This window comes from Neopelma chrysocephalum, unplaced genomic scaffold, assembly GCF_003984885.1.
Source record: "Neopelma chrysocephalum unplaced genomic scaffold, ASM398488v2 Primary Assembly neopelma1_74, whole genome shotgun sequence".
Lineage (NCBI taxonomy): Eukaryota > Metazoa > Chordata > Aves > Passeriformes > Pipridae > Neopelma > Neopelma chrysocephalum.
Window position 1 is genome coordinate 2,663,616 of NW_020897735.1, and position 20,321 is coordinate 2,683,936.

General features: G+C 51.0%; 1 protein-coding gene across 1 annotated transcript in view; it reads right to left on the reverse strand.

Moving 5' to 3' along the window:
- The window catches only part of ASTN2 (astrotactin 2), a 272,947-nt gene that overhangs the window by 207,763 nt on the left and 44,863 nt on the right, over window positions 1-20,321 (reverse strand). The window contains exons 3-4 of the mRNA XM_027687651.1: window positions 18,605-18,754; window positions 11,470-11,577 (exon numbers count right to left, since the gene is read on the reverse strand). Coding sequence (XP_027543452.1) covers window positions 11,470-11,577; window positions 18,605-18,754 — 258 coding nt within the window. The remainder of the gene's footprint in view (window positions 1-11,469; window positions 11,578-18,604; window positions 18,755-20,321) is intronic.

Consider the following 20,321-nt stretch of genomic DNA (forward strand, 5'->3'; position numbering starts at 1 on the left):
CATTAAATCGTAAATCCTTTATGAGTTAGATGAGTATTATCCCCTTCTCACAAAGAGCCTGAATCACAGGTATGATGGCAGCTTTCACCATCCTACAGCCACAGTGGAGCTGAGGATCTCCCATCCCCATCAGTCCATGGGCTTCTTCTCTCCCCCTGACTCAGAGGAGAGGAGCACAAGAGCTTGAAACAGCAAAAAGCCCTTTACAGCTCCATGAGTTTGAGCTTGGCTGCCCAAGGAGAGGGACGGATGTTCCAAGTCTCCTGCAACTCCCTTCCCTGCTTCCTTGCCTCCTGTACTCACTCATTTCCATCAGACTGCTAATCACTGACCTCTAGAACTGCCTGACATGTGTTTTGACCAACTGAACCAAAACAACGTGGCTTCTGCTTGAGCAGAAATTGCATTTCCAGCTCAGCTCTTTATTGCTTACGGCCAGTTCACTGCCAGGTTTGAAGGGAGACTGCTGGAAAAGCAGATCCTTCCCTTGTTCTCTGAACAGAGGGACAGGACTCTTGTTTTCCATCCTATTCCCTGCTCTTCAGACCCTGCTGCTCCAGCAGAACCACTGCTGTGCTGCATTTAAACACCCATCTGGAGATAACCAGTTTCACTCCAGGCCTCTAAAACAATAAGCAATTGTATTCTCAGCAAGCCCCTGCTAACCAAACCCACCTCAGCAGGGTCACCAGGGCTTCACTCTGTTCCAGAGCTGAGACAAACTGATCCATTCCTTCCTCAGCTCAGGGAGGGGATCCAAATCCAGCTTGGTAGCTCGGGCAGTCCCAAATAAACCCCAGTGCTGCAGATGGGAGCAGGCTGAATCCTGCTCTTTCCCTCCTCTCCTTGTCAACTCTGGGCTTTCAAGGAGGTGTTTGAAGAGCAGATTTGCAAACCCAGGTTACCAAACAAGCTGGTATCAATCTCCTTTACCAAAAGGAGGAAGCTGGGTGGGGAATACCCACCTTCAGGGGTGGTTGATGGGACTCAGGAGCCCTGAGAGCCACAGCACCCAATGCAAACCTTGATTTGAGTTTTTGAGGTACAAAAAGGCCAAGAGGAAGATGGTGACCAGGCACAGCTGAGACCAAACTCGCTCCCCAGATCCCCCTGCCCTAAAAAGTTGCTTCATACATTAAGATGACCTCTCTGTATTTTTAATTAAAGATGTTTCTGTCGTATTTTGAGTGGTTGCAAAAGAGTGAGTGGGTGCCCAAGGGCCCAGTTGGGCTGTTCTGGAGAGAAAGTGATGGCCTGTGGGGGCTTCCAGGAGTGGCAGACCTGTGACCAAGAAGCAGTTAGAGCAGCAAGCAGGGCAGTGGGCAGGGCCTACAACCAGGATGAAGAATAAATTACTTCTTTTTAAATGGGGAGAACTAACCTCTCCCCACAGCCTGCAAGAGCAAAGAGTGAGAAGCAGAAAAAAAAAAAAAGTAAACTGTTCCACTTCAGGGCAGAATCATACCTGAGATGCACCATGCTAGAGATCCAATGGCAGCTTAATTCAACTGGAAAACAAGAGGAGTAGCCAGGACTGTGGTCAGAGGTGCTCCAGTCACCACCACCTTCCCCACCCAGGATTTTTTTCCTCTCCTTAAACCCCAGTGCAAATTAGCCTGGAGAAGATGTGGGTCCCTTTGCAGACAGCTCAGAAATCGCTTGCAAGGCATCACATTCCCCTAAAGACTTTGCACCTGCTGCAAGATGAAGATAAATTCAAAGCCACTGGTGTAAACACTCAGCAAACAGCCCCTCCAAACGCACCGTGTCTCCTTTGAAATATCATTTCCTCGTGCAGTTAATTACTCGCTGCTTTGTACACTTTCCTTTGCCCACCTAAAGGACAAGGAGAGAAAAAAATCCAACAAAACTCTGAGCTCATTTCTTTTTAATATTGGCAGTGCTGCCTAAATCTAGGGAGGGGAAAAAAAAAAAAAAGATGTGTTCAGAACACGTATGGATTTACGAGCAACACAAATATCCCGTGCTCTTGGTAATATGATGTTTCTAAATCAGGCTCATAAATACATGCTTAGGAGATTAGTCTATTAAAAAAAAAATAAACTTTAATTACCCCATCTTTATCAGCACACAGCCCGTGGTGTTAAACATATGTGGGTGTTAAACGCCAAGTGCTTTGCAATCTTCCCCGTCCCCCCCCGGAGATAACGGCATCGTATGGAATGTTTCGTGGCTACTCGGGATATGAAAATGTATTTCCACCAGCCGAGGAAGACGGGGATGGGGAATGAGAGAAGGAGAACAGCGAGTGCTGGAACTGCTTAGCAACACACACACACACAGAGCCACCGGTGCCCGCTGCGCTGTGCCGCATACAGAGCACCCGGCACGGGGACAGCAGCATCCCAGGAACAGCGATCCCACCACAGCCCATCCCGCATCCCTACGATGCTCCCAGAGCATGCTGATGTTGCTGGCATGTCAGAGGAATTGGGTTCCTAATGATCCTCCGTTATGTTCCAGTAGAGGCTTATTAATACGGTACAGCAGCGTTTCCAGGACACCCTCACACACAGGAACATCTCGAGGTGTTTTACGAGGGGGAGATCATGTCCAGTCAAAGCAAACGCCAATTAGGATGAGCAGCAGTGTTGGCAGGTGGATTTGGCCATGGAGCACCCCTGCACAGGGAGCAGCACTGCCTATCTCCTCTCCTGCCCCACACCCTCCCCTCCCACAGCAGGATGGTCCCTCTTTCTCCAGCACACCAGGCATGTGGGATGGGATGAGATGGGATGGGATGGGATGGGATGGGATGGGATGCGATGGGAGATCATCCTTCCAGCCAAACCATGACCCCATCAAGCCTTCATGCACCACTCAGCCCCAGAGCCACTTCCCTGAGAAGGGGATGGATGTGGATTCAACAAACACCCCAGGCAGCACCCGAGCAGTGAGAGCATGAGCAGGTGTTTCATCACACACCCTCGACACAAGGCCCGGCCTGAAACTCTTCTTGAGGAATCTTCTCCACTGCTGTCCTGGACAAATCCCAAATGAAGGTGCTCAGAGCTACAGCCCAGATCTGTGTCAGGGCTTGGGCACGGGGCAGTCTTCAGCCTCATCCCATTGTCAACAGGTCAGGGATCAGCCCCCATACTGGGGGAGACCCCCAGGGGGACTCCTCTCACCTCCAAGCAGAGAGGGTGCACACAGGAGGGGGTGGAGGGAAGCGAGGAGCAAAGACAGCCATGTCGTGCAGCAGAAGGGTGAGAGCAGACACTCCTGGATTTATGGAGGATTTGATCTTGCTAAGCACATGCTGAATCAGATTAATACTATTAACATTTATGAATTATCCTCTAGCAATTAGCCAAGCCATCCTCCAGTACAGCACGGGGGGGCTGCAGAAAAGGCAGCCCTGGGGTGCAGGTCAGGGAGAGGAGGATGTCAGGGGGTAGTATGGTCACTGTGGGGAGGCTTGGATTGGGCTGCTGGACTCCATGGAAAGGTCAAGGGCTCGTTGGCTGAGCTCCTGTGTGCCACTGTGAGTTCTCATGCTCCTCCAGCAGCCTGAGCCTCGGCTCTTAAGGTGCTCCTGGAGTTATAATGCCTTATGTACTGAATAAATGTATATATTTCCTAATTATACAGTTATCGGTGGTGCTCCCCCTTTGCTCTAAAACATTGTGCCTGCAGCTGGCACAGAAGCACCACCAGCAAATTTCAACCAGGAGGAGGAGCAAGGGGGGAAACAGAGGGAAAGGTAAAACCTTCAAGGCTGGGCAAGAAATGAGCAGCTGAGGGGAGGGTGGAAATGGAGATGACCAGAGTGGCACAGGTTGAGATGCTGGTCTGCTGATCCACCAGCCCCATCACCACTGGGCTCAGCATGGGCACGTTCTCCTGCCCACATACCTCAGACCTCCCTCAGCACAGCAAAGGGGGGAGAATTTGCACAAACCCAATTTGCTCTCCCGGCGCTGTTACATTTTTTGCATTTCTCTGGGCATGGACAATTAAAATCAATGAAGTCAGTTTTGCTTTCATGTTCTCGGTGCTGAATCGGTCGAGATAAAATCACATTAAAGAACCGGTTACATATTTACAGGCAGAGATTGCCTGCACTGGAATTTTCTTTCACAAAAATCAATGAAAACACTTCTCCTGGAATTAAGGCCTGATCTTTTTTTGTTTTACACTCCAAATGAGTCCCAATTTTACAATATACAAGCACAAAGGCAAATCTGAGTGGAAGGCTTCATTTTAAGGAGGAGGGAAAGCAATTTTCAATACAGTGTAACGAAAATATTATTCCTACAGGAAAAAGGGGAAAAAAGTAATCATTATCTATGAAATAGTTCGTGTTGAGTCACAGCCCAGGGAGGATTGTGCTCAGAGAGTGAAGGGCTGGACAGACAGCCTAACTGATTTTGGAGACCAGGAGAGAGCAGTGATGGAGACCAGGATGCCAGGAAGGGCTCAGGATCTGGCAGATGTCCCAGGACCTGGCAGGAGATGTCCCAGAACCTGGTGGCAAGAGATGCCCAAGGACCCAGCACACTGCCCATCCTGGCTGGACCTTCACCACGCTGCCCATCCTCCCACTGTCACCCTGCAGGCAGAGCTGGGATGTGGAAATTGGGTTGGAATCTCAAAAAAAACAAATCCCAAACCAAACCACCTTTCTATTGTGTCCATTATTTTTTGGAATAGATGCAAACTGAACAACGGGAAAGGGAATAAAAATTTCTGCTCTGCAACATCTCCCCGGGGTTGGGGCCCATCCCTCCGTGCCTCGGTTTCCTCCCTCCCAGCCAAGCATCATGGAAGTAGGAGCATGACATCCACCACCCCCTGCTTCCTTCCCTGCTCCAGCCAAGGAGACAAATCCATCGTGCCACGGGCACGCTGAGCATCCGCAACAAGACACATCTTCATTTTCCATGAAGCAGTAACCCTCGCCCTCCTCCCGCCTGCATCCAGCACCGTGTTTATGTTCTGCTTCCTGGGAAACAAGAGACTCGTTACCATGCGGAGGGCGACAGCAGAGCGATTAGTGAAATTTGTTACCCACATGCTCTGAACAAAATTAAATTAAAAGTGCTGCTTTGCTGTCAAGATAAGGGCCAAGCCGGAGAGATAATTTTTCACTCTCAAACACTCAATTACTCGCTGAGGCTGTATCAGATACAATCGGAAAATAAATAAATAAATGGGAAGACCCGCACTGCCTCCAGGAACAGATGTAAAAGCCTTTATCTCCAGCACAGTCCGGGGAAGTTAAAGAGCCTGCAGCCACCACAGCTCCACCACCACTTTACTTGCAGACCCTTCTGCTGCCCAGCTCCAGCTTCCCACTGCAGCCCCTCTCCCAACAGCTCAGTTCCCTCGGCATGGACAGGAGCATGTGTGCACCCCCATACCTACAGCCACTGGGGATTTAAGGAGCAAAGAGGTGGCTGGAGCAACCCCAGCCAAGCCTCCCTGCACAGCCAGAGCCTAGCAGGGATGAAGGGAAGCTCAGGGAGGGTTTGATGTGTTGTTGCAGTAACTCATTGCTCTGCGGGCAAAATAAGCCATCATGCAAAAGCACCACGTTTGTTTGCTCGCTGGAAAAGCAGCATCCAAGACAGAGGGCTAAGAAGGGTTGGAAATGAGCAGCATTCCCCATCAGCACCACTGCCCTGGGCACTGCAGTGGTGTGGGCAGGGCTGTGCTGCAGCCTGGCGGGATGGACCCCAGTGCTCTGAGGGGTAAAGACAAGACCTGTATCATGACAGTACCTCATCCCTGAGGTTTGGGGATGTCCAGGTCCCCTCTAGGGTGCTCTTCCCTGCTCTGACAGGAGCAGCACGGCTCCACATGCCACGAACCAGCTGGATGTGCACCAAACACCAGCACTGACCTGTCCATCTGTCCCTGCCTTGTGCACCCTTCCCAGGGAACTCTAACCTGTCTGTGCCATGCGCTGATCACATGTGGAAGAGATGGGCACACGGCTGCCAGGGAGGGAGAAGCTCCCCGGGCACAGACAGCCAGCACCAGACTCATTCCTCCCTCGTGCTCCTGTAAACAACCCAAATTGACGTTTGCTTTATCGCCTTTTGTCTCCCATTCAATTCCCAACAGCATCTCCCCTAGTCTGAAGGTGAGTCAAGCCCAGGGCCGACCTGGGGGTCACTTCCCTGAGGAGCACAGCAGAGCTGGTGCACGTGCTGCCCATGGCGTTTGCTCAGCCCCAGCAAGGCCGAGGGCACTGGCAGAGCACAGAGAATGGTACCCAAATTTCATTCTGCACTTCATTTAGTTCCCCATGAAATAATAAGTGCCTGCTGCCTCTGGAGACGGGAGAGGATCAAAGCGAAGCTTCCTCATATGTAGCAGACTCCGAATACCTAATATTCCCTTCTAAAAGGCCTTGTTTTAAACACCAAATACAGAGGCAGATCAAAGCTCAGCTTCTCATTTCTCTAACAGCCCTCAGAAGGCTCCGCCAGCCAGCCCGGCACACACACACGTGCACACCCGTGCGGTTGACACCAATCCAAGGTACATAATTGAACTCTGTTAATTTGTCAAAACCATCCCTGCGTGCTATGGGAACAGCCAGGTGCCTTGTTCATGGAGACCTCAGCTGAGGAGCATCCCAAAACCAAGTCCTTCCTTCCCTGGGGTGGTGGGCAGCTCTCCTGGGATGGGAAGGTACCACCTGAACAACAGCTACGCATGAAAACTGGGTGGGTATTTCCCCCCTTGCTCTTTTAACAGGCTGCAATAGAGGTGATGCTGAGAGGGGTGAAGCAATCCCAGACCCCAGCGTGGGGGAGTGGGCTCAGGGTGGTCCAGCTCAGGCTGAAACAGATGCCAGAGCTTCCCTGAGGAGCAGCAGTCAGTTGAGGATATTCCATGAGACACCCCAGACAGGTGGACACTGTGCCAGGTGCCCTCCGGTACATCTCAACCATCACGAGAACAAAAGCATTGCTTTGAATCCCACGGTCCACTTTGTATCTGGGTTTCCAGCAACCCAGGGGTTTGTCAGCAGCTGCAGAGATCCCTGGCAGGTCCCAGGGGCTGGGATACAGGGGCTCCCAGCAGGGCTGAGGGGCTCAGACAACATCTAGGCTGCAAGAGAGGGCACAGAGTCTCTGCATCTCCCAGACAAATTGGCTTGGGATGGCTCAGCCCCTTGCAGGGTCTCCATATGATGCCATCACTTTCCCTGCCTAGGTTATCCCCAGCCCAGGGAGCTGCACAGCATCTGCTGCACGTTTCTGTGTTACAGAGCAGCTGCTCTGTGGCCTGAGAAAGCAGAGGGAGGTGGGGAAAACTCACTTTTGCCTCCCCTCCAGCAAGGAGGGGCTCATTAGATTCACTGAGTCCTTAATGAGCCAGACACAGACCCTGGTATGGCCTCGGAGTTACAATGCTGCTTCTTCCCCCTCATCTTTCTCTGTCTGACCAGCCATTGGGCTGCCTGTCACCAGGGGAGCTTGGGACTGCACACTCAGACCTGGAGCTGAATATATTTTGCTGGGCAGGAGGCAAACACCACCCCAGGGCAAGGGGGATGGAGCAGGAGTGACGCACAAGTGAGGTTTGTGTGCAGGACTCTGCCTCAGGCACAGGGTTCTGCCTTCTTGGTTTAGGGTGACTTTTGCTACTATATTTTTCTCTCAAACTCAGAGGGTGACCTGACTGAACACATCCCACCCTGCTCCAGAGAGAGGAACTAAGTATCAAAGCTTTGATATCGGCTGTGATGGACAGCGGGGGGTGTGGATTCACATCTTTACAACACCGGCAGGTTCTCCCTCACAAGACTTCAATGCTGGTGAAACGTGCAATGACAGACAGCCCAGGAGACAAGAGCCATCTGTGTACCACAGCCAGCATGCAAAGAGGTTCCCATGTTTCCAGATTCTCCCATGGGGGTGGGAAAGAGGAGAGCCAGCCCCCATGAAAAGCAGAGCCTTGGAGTGCACAAACCTGTTGCAATCAGGTTGCAATAAAATCTGATTTCTGTAAAAACCTCAAGGAGTCAGTACTGAGGGTCAGCAGGAAGGGCATCCCTGGCCCCAGCTGAGAGTCCCTCCAGCCTCTGAGCACAGAGCTTCTCTCAGGATTTGTTTCCCTGGGAAAAACAGTCCAAATTCCAGCTCCCTTAAGACTACATGTCAGCCCTGCTGTCGGCACTGCCATTAGAGCTCACACTGATCCCTCAAAAACAAGCAGAGGGTGGAGAGCTGGCATGGGCACAGGCAGGGGCCATGGCAAAGAGATGTCTCACTGAAGATGGGTATGAACAGAGCACTTCTAGGCATGACCCAGCTCCCCAGGGGCATTGCTGATCTGCATTGCCTCTCCCAGCTCAAATCCCAGAGATGGGGCTGAGCCCAACAGCAGACAAACACCAAGGCTCCATGGGAAGGTGTCCTCTGAGTTATTTCTTACACTCTCCTCCCCTATAATGTCTCTGGACTTCCCAAAGACAAGGGAACATAACTGTAAGGGCACCCCGCAGACCTAGAAGCTGGGAGGATGAGTGGTGCAGTGTGCTGGGAGCATAGAAGGTGATGCCTCAGTCCATACCTGGACTGACCAGACTTACTTCTCCACGTATTCCAGCACTGAAAACCAGGTATCAACGGGTCTGCTGCTCCTGAGCTAACAGAACAAGCTCTCCCTTGCTCATACTGACCTGTAGGAATGTCCCTTCAATAAACCTTGCCAAGGCACTACAGAACCTGCTGCCCTCTTTCTCCAGGAGACACACGACCACTTAACCAGCCAGCTTCAACCAAGCTCAAATACAACCAAACCTATGCACCACCTAAGTGGCAACTCCCCTCCCACAGTCTGGGATCAATGCCTTGACAGTACCAGTAATTAGGCTCAATCCTGCAAAACTTCATCCGAGGAGAGAAACCCCAAGGAATCTCTCTCCTTGGACCTGATAACTATCTGACAGCACCTGCAACGACACGCAAGCACAGCAAAATCAATATGGGAACATCATTGTAAGAATTAACTGTATCTGACGACGCATCCTTCTCTATTAGAGTTACGATCCCATCCAATTATGGATCTTGGCTGAACTTGTAATTATGAGTTTGGTACTAGGACTTCCCACTGTGCTATTGCTTTCCTTCCATGAGGGAGAGAGGAGTCAATGAAAAGATAATAGAAAATTCTTTTCAAGGACGCAGTGATGGCAAAATTTAGCTAGACAGGAGGGGTAGTACAATGGGGACTCTATGCAAGACAATTCCCTCCGTTAGCCACCAGTGAACACGAACAAACCAGGTTCTCGCAGCATCGCTCAAACGCTAACGCAGATCTAACATCCAGCTCTGTGCAACGGCGCGAGGCAGCTCTGCCTCCTGAATTCCCTTCAAACCCAGCCATCAAAGCTGCCCAGGTGAACAACAGCTTATTCACAGGAAAAGAAAGGAATTCTTCCCATTCATCTGTTCTATTCATCTATATTTGCCCTACCAGGAAGCTTAAACAAACAACCCAAACCCAACACATACGTCGATAAGGATATCTTTGTACCTGGCATCAAGTACGAGTGCTTTTCAAGAGGCTGGCAGAGCACTTGACCTGGGGGAATGGCGTCAAGGCAGCCCTGCAAAGACTTATCTGCTTTTCATTAAAACACAATTTTCCACACCTTCCTCGCACACCATCACCCTTTTCTCTAGTGGAAGCTGAAAAAATCCCAAACTTCAGTGACTTTTCCAAAGTACTCGAGGGTTTTCACATCCAGCCCAGTATTGCAGAATAACTCCTTGAAAAACACTACTCCAGCACTCAGGAAATTTACCCCTTGTCCCTGTTTTGGGACAGTTTCTTTTGTCCCTGTTTGCAATACAACCATTCCTTCCTTCTCTCACACAACCACAAAGATGATTAGAGAGATGGAGCACCTCTCCTATGAGGAAAGGCTGAGAGAGTTGGGGCTGTTCAGCCTGGAAAAGAGAAGGGTTTGGAAGACCTTATTGTAGCTTTCTGGTTCCTGAACGGAGCCTACAAGAGAGCTGGAGGGGGACTTTGGACAAGGGTATATAGTGACAGGATGGGGGGGAAGAGCTTCACACTGACAGGGTTAGATTGGATATTGGGAAAAAACTCTTCCCTGTGAGGGTGGTGAGACACTGCCACAGACTGCCCAGAGAAGATGTGGTGCCCCATCCCTCAGAACATTCTAGGCCAGGTTGGCTGGGGTCTAAGTAACCTGGTCTAGTGGAAGTGTCCCTGCACATGGCAGGGGGGTTGTAACAAGAAGGTCTTTAAGGTCCATTCCAATCCAAACCAGTCTGTGATTCTGATTCTGTGATTTTCCCCTGAATCCAGCTGTGTTCATACTGCAACAGGTAACTTTGCAGTACTCACGACTCCCTCTCCCTGCTTTTCATCAAAAGCTCATTTTAAACTCAGCGATAATTTCTCATGGTTCTAAAACACATGGAAAACAGAAAAAAAACCCAAAAAACTATAAAACTGAAGGCCCAGCCTTTCAGCGGGAACAAACACAGTGCACCCCTGTGCGTGCGTGTGTTCATTCCCGTGTGCAACCACCGAGCTGATCAGAGGTGCTGAGGTAATTTCACATTCAAATAAACACATTGGGAGAGCATTTATGGGAATGGCTCATCATGGAAACAAATGGGGCCGCGTGTGCTGCGGCGGGTACCGGCATCTATCTGGCTGCTGCGCTGTGCCGAGGCCCGGCTTCATGCACAAAACAAATGGAGGGAGCAGGCCCACTGTGCGATTTTTAAATTGCTTCCCAACGGAGTTATTTCCCGACTGTGATTTTTCAAACGCAGCAGCAGCGGCAGCAGCAAGGCTCGTCCTCCCCTCTGCCAAACAGCTCGGGCCGAGAGTCCCGAACAAAAACGATCCGGCGTGATGTGACCGCGGGAAACACGGGCACTAATTTCAAACTGCAGATGATATTTCGGTTTCTCAGCTTCTCTTAACTCACAAAAGAGCCTGAAGGGACTTCGGTCTACAAATCCCTGCCCCAACCCTCATTTTGAATTTGTTCCTTTTAATTGCCTTTGTGCCAAGAGGAAGGCCAGGAAACTTTCATCCAACGGATGCTTTGCATGGGAAATAAAGGGCAGAAAACGGGAGTTTGGAGCAAGGAATTGCCAAGGTGACCAGCCCTGACAGCTGCACTGGCGCCAGGATGATGACGGACACAATCACTCCCTGCTGGTGCAGCTTTGGGGAAGTGCCAGGGCATGTGGAAGAAAACTGATATTAGAAACCATCAAAGAAACCCAGAACCTCAGCAACATCACCGGGAAACATGATTTATGGCTCCTGCACGGTGCTGCATCACACAGACAGCACATCTTGGGATGCCTTACCACCACAGACTGGTACAGCCGTCCTTTAGACTCAGGCAATGTCAGACACCATCACCCGTGGGAACAATCAAGGTGCTCAACCATTTTTTCCCCCATGTGCAATCACCGTGTCATTCTGTACCTTTGCTTCGTCTCCGGCTCCGATACTGCTCCGTGTAGAAGGTGAGCTGGGTTTCATCATCCGCCTCTGAGCCAGAGTTTCCTTTGGCACGTCCAAACCCGATCCCACCTGCAAGCAACAGAGAGGAAAAAATCAGCCCTGTCAGCTGGGATGCTCAGCAGCAGAAGTTCTTTGGCAGAGTTGCCAGATTTGGCCAGAATCCACTGCTCCTCACTAAGATGCTCTACTTGGGGTCACCAGAAGTGACCAGGGACTTTTGCCACTCATGATTTCACTGGTTTCTAATTGCCCTCATCAAAAATCAAGACTCTATCATGCCAGTTGCGATGTGAATGTAAGAAGATGCTTTCTACCTTCAAGAATGTAAAATATAAATGTATTTAAAGGTATTTACAAAGGAAAGCCCTGAGTGTAGCAGCTGCTCTCCTCAAGGACACAGTGAAGTACAGTGAATTTTAGGGGTTTGCTTCAAAGCAAACCCAGCAGGGACAAGCAGTACACGGGGAACACAGCACTTGAGGGGCACCCACGACCCCAGTGCACAGCAAAGGTCCCACTTCTCTCCCTCATCACCTGCTTTGGCCCATCTGCTCCCCCAGCTCACCATGACAACCAGCAGCACATGTTCCTGCAGTGGTCAGGACTGACAGGAGCAGGGCTGGCCCATGGTTCACCTGGCATCCTCCTCTCTGGGCTGGATATGGAGCAGGATGCAGGAGGAGCCCAGCTGGCTTCAGCCCCGGACACACCAAGGAGTGATGGATGCTTTAAAAGTGACGCAGACTTTAACTGGCAGAAGTCCTTCAATCCTTGCAGAGTTTAAAGCAAAGAGGCCTCTGGGGGTTGACAGTGGCCCTTTAAACTGCCATTAAAATATTTTACTGTTTTTAAAAAATCCTTTATTCTAGGCAGAAGCACAATTTCCCCATTTCTTGGCAGGAGAACAGAAAATGAGCGATGCCTTCTGCCCTCTGAAATCCTTAATCACCGCGATGAGAGGTGGCTGGCAGGAGCCAGCGGGACACTGGGAGCTCCACACGTGGCTCCTGCCCTGTCCATGCCCTCAGCTGGCCAAGAAGTGCCCTCAGAGGGGGTGGGAGGGGTGTCTTAACAGAGGGGTAGGAAGAGGCTCCTCCTGAAAGCAGCAGGAGGGGTCACTGCTTAAACACAGCAGCACTTAGTGCTTGGAAATGTGGGCTGCTGGGTTTATAGACTCACACCCCAAACCATAACCCACCATCAGCCCCTCCTCAGACACAAACAACGCAGCAAACATCCAGTGCCATGATACACCCACACCCAGGGTCTGGGGGTTTGAAAGGCACAGTGGAGTGGTAAAACCAATCAGGCTTATTCACATCAGCGAGAAAAATCTTAATTAATCTGGGCTTCTAACACAGGCCCTGGGGCAACCAGCCAGGGCTGCAGCCCTACTGCACATCCCATTCTCTCTGAGAAGGGGCTGCCCTGGGCCCCTTTGCAGCCACAGTGTCCAGGGCTGGAAGACAGAGACCAGCTACAGGAGGGTTTTTTCCCCAGGAGCTCAGCACAGCCATCTCTGCCTGGGAAAGGGACCCGGCTGCTGCCTGCGCAGGAAGGACATGGCACGTCCCTCTGCCACCTTCCCGTGCACCAGATCTGGCCCCTTTTGGACAGGCAGATGGCTGGGGTGGACAGAGGCAGCGATCCAGTGCTCTCTCTGCTCTCACACCCCGCCGAGGGGACCGGGCAGTGGCACAGGCAGCAGCTGCTCCACCGCCACCGGCCCAGCCCCCTCCGGCCGCTCCGCGTTTGTTTGCCGGCTGCGTCTCCGTGATGGATGGAGCTGACATGTTAAATTACTCAGGCTGGATGTCTTCAGAGAGCTGGTGACAGCGATATTGCATTTTCTGATTACCCAGCACTGCGCAGGATGTATAAATACAGGAGTCAGGAGACCCAGCGCAGGTCCCCAGCCCAGAGTGGAAACGTCTCCTCTGACCCTACATGCAGTGGCAGAGGTCAGCCTGGAAACACGAGCCCAGGGCAGGGACACGGCTGCCAGGGATGTGCTTTTATTCCTTTGTGTTACCAAAGATGCCACAACACATCTTGGTGGTGGTTTTAGGGGTCCTGGAACCCAGCTGAGGCAACTTGGAGGATGCAGGAATGCTAATCCTCAACCGATCCTGCTGTAAATTGATTTCATGTTTAACTCGCCCCAAAATCTTGCTGAATGACCCCTGTGAGACATTCACAACTGGGGTAATGCCTACTGACCCAGCTCAACAACCAGCCTCAGTTGCAGCTTGCTGCCAAGACACAGGCCCAGGATAATCACATGATGGGGCTGAGGATGCTCACAGCAGAGAGCACCCACGTGCAGGTGCTGATGGGGATGAATAAGGACAGCACCCAGTTAAAGCCAAGCAGCCCTGCCTGGTCAGCATTCCTTTTCCTTTAAAACCATGGAGAAAACCACCAAGTATCAGAAAAAAAATACCCTAATCACTGCAACCGATTACAAAGTGGAATAAGATGCTTAAAAGACAGAACAGGGAAACGGCAACTTTGCAGCACCAGGTACCCGTAATGCACCAGCAACTCTCTCCAGTGACTCCTCCAAGGAGTTACACCCCCTTTACACACAGTTCACTCCTGTTATTTAGACTGGAGAGAAAACAAAGCTCCCCTTCCTCACCCACACCCCTGTCTCCTGCATGGCTCAGCCCCCAGGCAGCGGGGGGCGAGGAGGGGGAGCTCAAAGAAGATGCTCTTGTTTCTAATCCTGTTTGCAGATTTACAAGCTCGTTAATCCGTTCAAATAGATCTCAGCTCAGCCAGGCACCCGGGCAGGGCGCTTGTTCTGAGTGCAACATTAATTTAGTGGGGAGCAAGGCGGGGTGCCAAGGCAAACACCTCGTTAGGGTGTAATTAAGATGGTAGCTTTAATGCCGAGTGGGGACTATGGAAATAAAATTCAGGAATCAGAGGCTCCGTTATCCCCAAAGAATTCTGTTAGCTAAAAGCCACGTGTATGGTTTTTTAAAAGTGAGTTTTTGGCATTAATGAGGAAATAAAAAGCAAACCTGACATTTTTAATCCTTTCCCCAAAGCCAGTAGGTCACAGAGCATCTTAGGAAAATAACTATGGATGCAAAACAAACCAAAATGGAGTTAAAATAACAAAATAAGTAAGAGGAGCTATTTGGATAACTCCTGTCTGAGGCCAAATTGACCTCAACTACTTAATCTCTCCAAGCTGCATGTTAAAATGGAAGTAGGAGCTTGTTTTTGTCCCCAGTGGTGCCAACCTGGGTGACATCTTTATGCATCCCCCTGCCCTGCAACCACTGTCAATGGAAAAAGGAGTTTCTGCACCCTTTCCCTCCAGCAAAAGGGCCAAACCCTGCACATATCACAAGAATTCAAGACCCACAACCTCCTTGCTCGACCATGTTGGGTTCACTCTGCTCCACACTCACTTGCACCATGCAGCACAGTCTCCTGGGTGTTCAACAAGCTTCTCTGCTTCCAAGCTTCCCAGTAAAAGCTGGATGAGGAGTGCCCTCCCCACCATGCCAGCACGGTGGCGAGGTCCATGCACTGAGGGCTGGCAGGGCTGTGCAGAGCAATGCAATTAGCTAAGTGAGAATTTTCAGTTTAATTAATTTAACACTGAAAAGAGCACCAGCCAACTGAAAAACTAAACGTGGCCAGAGAAAGGTGACTTAGATGCAGATTTAGGGACAAAAAAAAAAAATAAATAAATACACAAACATTCGTGTTTGAAACTTACAGTCAATGTAAAAAAAGGATAAAGAAGAGAAGCCCTTTAAAATTAAATGCCCTGTGGCAGGGGTACATTCACACACACTGGTTCAGCTGAGGAAAGCTCTTCCTCCTAAATTTATTGTCCCTTTTCCTTCTGTCTATATCCAAAAAAACCCACCACTGTGGGTGGTGCAACAACAAGGTGATGGTCCCATGGCTTCTACTATGGAATGCTCCCAGACAGCAGCCCTTGCACAGCTGTGAAGGGTTTTATTTTCACCAAGGACAACTCACAGACCTGGACATGATACTTTGACTCAGAGGAGGCAAAAGTTCCCAGCTAAAGCCTCAAAAAGCCTTTCCTGCAAAACCTCATGCTCCACAGGCACCACAGGACAGATGGACAGAATGAGGTGGAGGCAGACATGTCCTGGCAAAAGCAGGGACTATGGATGAGCCCAGATGAGTTCCAGCTCTCCTTCCTCAGGGAACTTTGGGTCACTCAGGGCACAGCCAAGACTTCCAAACCACAAGAAGCTGCAGCCCCACTGTGCAGCACATCCTGATAAACAGCACATCCTGTTTGAGGAGAAGGATCATTACGGGTTATTTCTTCCCAAATCCAGGGTGCTTTTAAAGCCCTGCCCCAGGAGAGGGCACCAGACCCCCTCTCTGCACACACCAGCCACCCCAAGGCCACTCCCCAGCCCCACATGCCAACATCCCAGGCAGCCCCTGCATCCACACACTCAGGGTGGTCCATTGGCCAAATCCCCACCCTCAGTCCCTGCCCTGCTGCCTCTCCCCGTGTTTCCCAGGGCATCACTTCCCAGTTCTGGTGCAGCCAGGTTGGGATGTCTGACTTCCACCTGGCTGCATTTTGGGAACCACAAACGCTCTCGGACTCAGCATCCTTCCCTCCAGCACTGCCAGCCCCCATGGAGATCTCCTACTTCCAGCCCACCCCTCCTGCCCCTCGGCTCTCACCATCCTCCCTCTCCCTCTATTATTTATAACCTCTAAACACACTTCACTCAGTCGAAGTGTTTAGGGAGAGAGGTTGTATGAAAGAGGCATTAGACAAAATGAAGTTATATAGCACTGTAAACAGAGAAGGTGGTGTGGTTTTGGGTGTTTTTTTTTTAAAGTCAGTGTACTTGGAAAAATACCCCTTTCCTAGAGCTGCTGGAAACACTCAGCACAGAACCAGATTTAATGATGAGCAATGGGCAGCAGTATAAACACACTCAGTGCAGAGAAGTGAAGCAAAACAAAGTTGATCCCAGATTTGTTTTCCTTGTGCTGGCGGGTTGGGTTGTTTGTTTTCTGGTTCGGATGGTTTATCCCATCGTTCTGAAGGAGCAGCACTCGGAAACCCTTTCAGAGCCTTTCCATAAAGGAGGAAATCCTTCTGCTGTGCACAGTTCCTGCGGGGAGAGCGCTCCAGCTGTAGGGCTCTGATGAGGTTAAGCATTAATTAAATCAAACCACAAGAAAATAATTACACACAGGCATCCGTCAGGCTGACTTGTCACTACCCAGGAACAAAGTTGGATGCAAGCTCCATCAGCGGAACTGTCATGCGGCCGTTAGGAGGAAATAAATGTATCCCAAATGGACAATTTCATTTAAGGGGAGGAAAAAAAAAAAGCCTCGTGAATTGCAATGGATTAATGAGGCAAAGGGTTTGTGTTTGCAGTTGGATGGAAAACGAAAACATCCTGATTTGTGGTATCATCCTTTAACCGGAGTGCTCACTCGCACTCCAGCCGCTTGCCTTCTGGAAGGACAGGTAACCACAGGCTGTAGAAACGAAACCTCTGGCTCAGGAGAGGCCAGGGAAAAGGCAGGAAAAGGCATGGATCAGCTCAGCAGCAGTGCCCAGCCACCACTTCCACAAGCAAAGAGAAATTGGGGAAAGAGGATGGATGGGATGGGGCTATAGGGAGTGAGAACTCCACTGGAGATGCTGGGACTGGCTGGCTTTTGGGGGCTGCTCACTGATTCCTGATGATTTGAGACCTTAAAATCTCTTCTCTAGGGCATGCTGGTGAGGTATTCCATAGGTGGGGACACTGGAAGTCAGGGTCCCCTCCTGAAGCCCATGGGATACATTATGTCTTGGGCTCCTCATGCCACACAGACATTGGGTACAAACAAATCTCCAACTCTTACATTAAGAAAACATCAATCTGGGGAGAAATGCAGAGTGACCAAGGGCACTCTTGTCCTGGTATCCACAGACTATTCCCGTGGCCACTAATAGGCAGAGGAATCCTGGGGAGGTGGGAAATGGGGTGAGGGGTGTCCCCAGAGATTGGGGACAAGCCAGGCTGGCTCGGGGCCACACTCTGCTCCCACACAGCCAGAGGCTCTGCCTGCAGCTGGGCACTGTGTCTCCTCCTAAGCTTGGCTGCAAGGATTAACTGACTTGTTCCATTAGTGACCAAAAAGCCTCTTACCTTCAGGCAGTTCAAAAGTGAAATAAACACACACAAAGAAAAAAAAATAATGAGGTTGGAGCAGGGAATCAGGGAAATTTCCCCAGACAGTCTCTGTGGACCTCAAAGCACCCACACCCACACACACTAAAATCCAGAGACACGTATTTGAATAACTACTAGAAAACAAACCAAATAATTTAAACCAGTTAAAGAGTCAGAACATTCTCTTCAGACTAAGTGAATAATTTATGGGCAGAGCTATAATAAAGAAAAGTCCTCTCTAGGCCTGTATTGCAGGAAAATGTATCCAGAATAAAAGATCACATTTCAGACTCATAAATAAATGAAAAAGAAAACCAACAGTAAACAGAAAGAAAAGTTTTTCCTTTCCAGCTCCCAGTGCTGCCACAAAGACTCTCAGTGCACTGGGCAGGCCATGGCCAAGGGACCCTCCTGCCCATCACCCCTGGAGGGACCCTGACAACTCCTTCTCCTTCACAGGTAGAAATGTGGACCCGATCCCTCCACACAGCCTTTTGCACGGTACAGCCTTTAGATCCATGAATGCTGCTCCCGCCCTGTGTGGAGTCCAAAAACAACTAAGCAGTGGGAAAGCAGAAAAAAGAGAGGTCCCAGTGATGTTAGAGCCAAAATGGACTTCACCCATTTGTGAAACAGAAACTTGCCAAGAAACTGTTTCACTCCCACCTCAGTGAGTCCAGGGACTCTGGACTTGCAGCAGACCTGGAAGAACCTAATGGAGAGAACACCTGCGACACGACTCCCAAGCAACTCCACCACACCCCCCCGAGGATGCTGTGTGGAGTTTGCTCAGCAGGAGCTCAGCAGGGAGGGTGGGGGAGCTCCCTCCTTCCTCCCCAGCCAAACTCCTCCGGACCTGGTCACTGGGGGAGCAGGTGGTGCCCACGACATCCTACCTCGGGGGCGGCTCCGGCGTTTCCGTCTCCCCACGGACGTGCTGCGCAGCGCGGGCTGGAGCTGCCCGATCTCGATGGGCGTGTTGGTGCGGAAGCTCTCCTTGAACTTCTGCATCAGGGATTCCACCGTCTCCTGCGTCACCTCGGGAGCTGCAACACCAGCAAAGGGACTGTGGTTAGAAGAGGACAGGGCCACCATGTCCCCCTGCCCGTACAAGTCCTTCCTTGCAGAGGACAGCGCGAGCTGACGCCGAGTCCTGGGGCAGGAGCTCTGTTAAGACCCTCCGACGTCCCCATGGGGACCCATCCAGAACTTTCCAAGTCCTACCAAAGCCACAGAAATTAAAAAATTGTGATTTTATGGAAATTGCATTTTCCACTTGGAAGCATCGTGACCTTATCCAGGTTGCAGCCTGAAGGTTCAAATCACACAGGAACACCCCAAGCACTGAGCTGGCTTTGGGTCAGGTTTAACTCTACCCCAGGAGCTCGGAGTCAAACCCCAGCTATGGCAGCCTTTTTGGAGGGATGGGAACTCCCCAATAGCAAGCTTAGGATTACAGAGCAATAGGGAAGGCTGAGGTGGAAGCCAGCCAGATGTGCATCTGGCCCAGGCGTGCTCTGAGCTGCAGTAGGATTCCTTGGGGTCTTCCAGGGGCTGCACTCACACGCTGGGATGCAGCACCTAAGTTCAGGAAACAGCTTCCTGCAACACCTCATGGCACGTCACAGCTTGTTTCTATTTAAGCAGATCCACTCCTTGCTCTCACATCAGCCTCAATTCAGTAATGCCAAAAAATCCCCCCAGTCCTTTGCTGAACATCCACACACACCCACCCAGTGGGCACTCACAAAGGGCAAAGATGAAATTCGGGATCAAAAGGTCTGTCCTGCAGGACACGGAGGTCTCCCACGTTCAACATCAGTTTGGCCTCTGTCAGCTCCTTGAATAAACTCATTAGCAGAACATAACCCTTGTCCTGTCTCCATTTCCAGAGTCACCAAGTCCCTTTGATGAGCTCCAGAAGCTCCCATTGCCTGCAGCGTGCCCACACAGAGAAGGCAGGGACCACCAGTCCTATAGCCCTGTCACATCCTGCTTGGATAAGGGATAAGTGAGCACCTTGGAGCTCCCTGCCTGCCAGGAGTTACAGGCTGATGTATCACCCCATCACATTTCCCAGATCCAGACACATCAGATGTGCACGGAGCTCCTCAGGCACCCAGTGAGCTCAGGGTGTGTAACCGCTCTGGACCACGGACTCTAATTCCCTTCCCAGCATGGTGCAGCTCTGTCCAGCGAGGACTGAGAAGCTGGCCATGCAGGATGAGCCATTTGTAATTCTAGACAAGGATTTGACCTAAACATGGAGCCTGCAGCACTCTCCAACAGGCATCCATGCCACAGGGGGCAGAGCACCCTGTGCCACAGGCAGTGCCACATCAGCCCACAGAGCAGCTGCCCCTTCCTTCTCCCCAAATTCCAAAGGCGATGGCCTCAGCCTCCCCAGGGTTGAGAGGCTTTAGAGCACCTCAGGGTGCTTTTCTACCCCTGCAGGCTGCAGAGAAAGTTCCAAAATCTGCTGGGGCCACTGGGAGGGGGAGCACCAGAGAGGCGATCAGCTGCTGTGCCTGCAGGCACAGGCGCATCCGGGAGAGGATCCATCCACCCAGAGCTGCCATACTGGGAGACAGAGGGAGAGGATCCAGCCAGCCA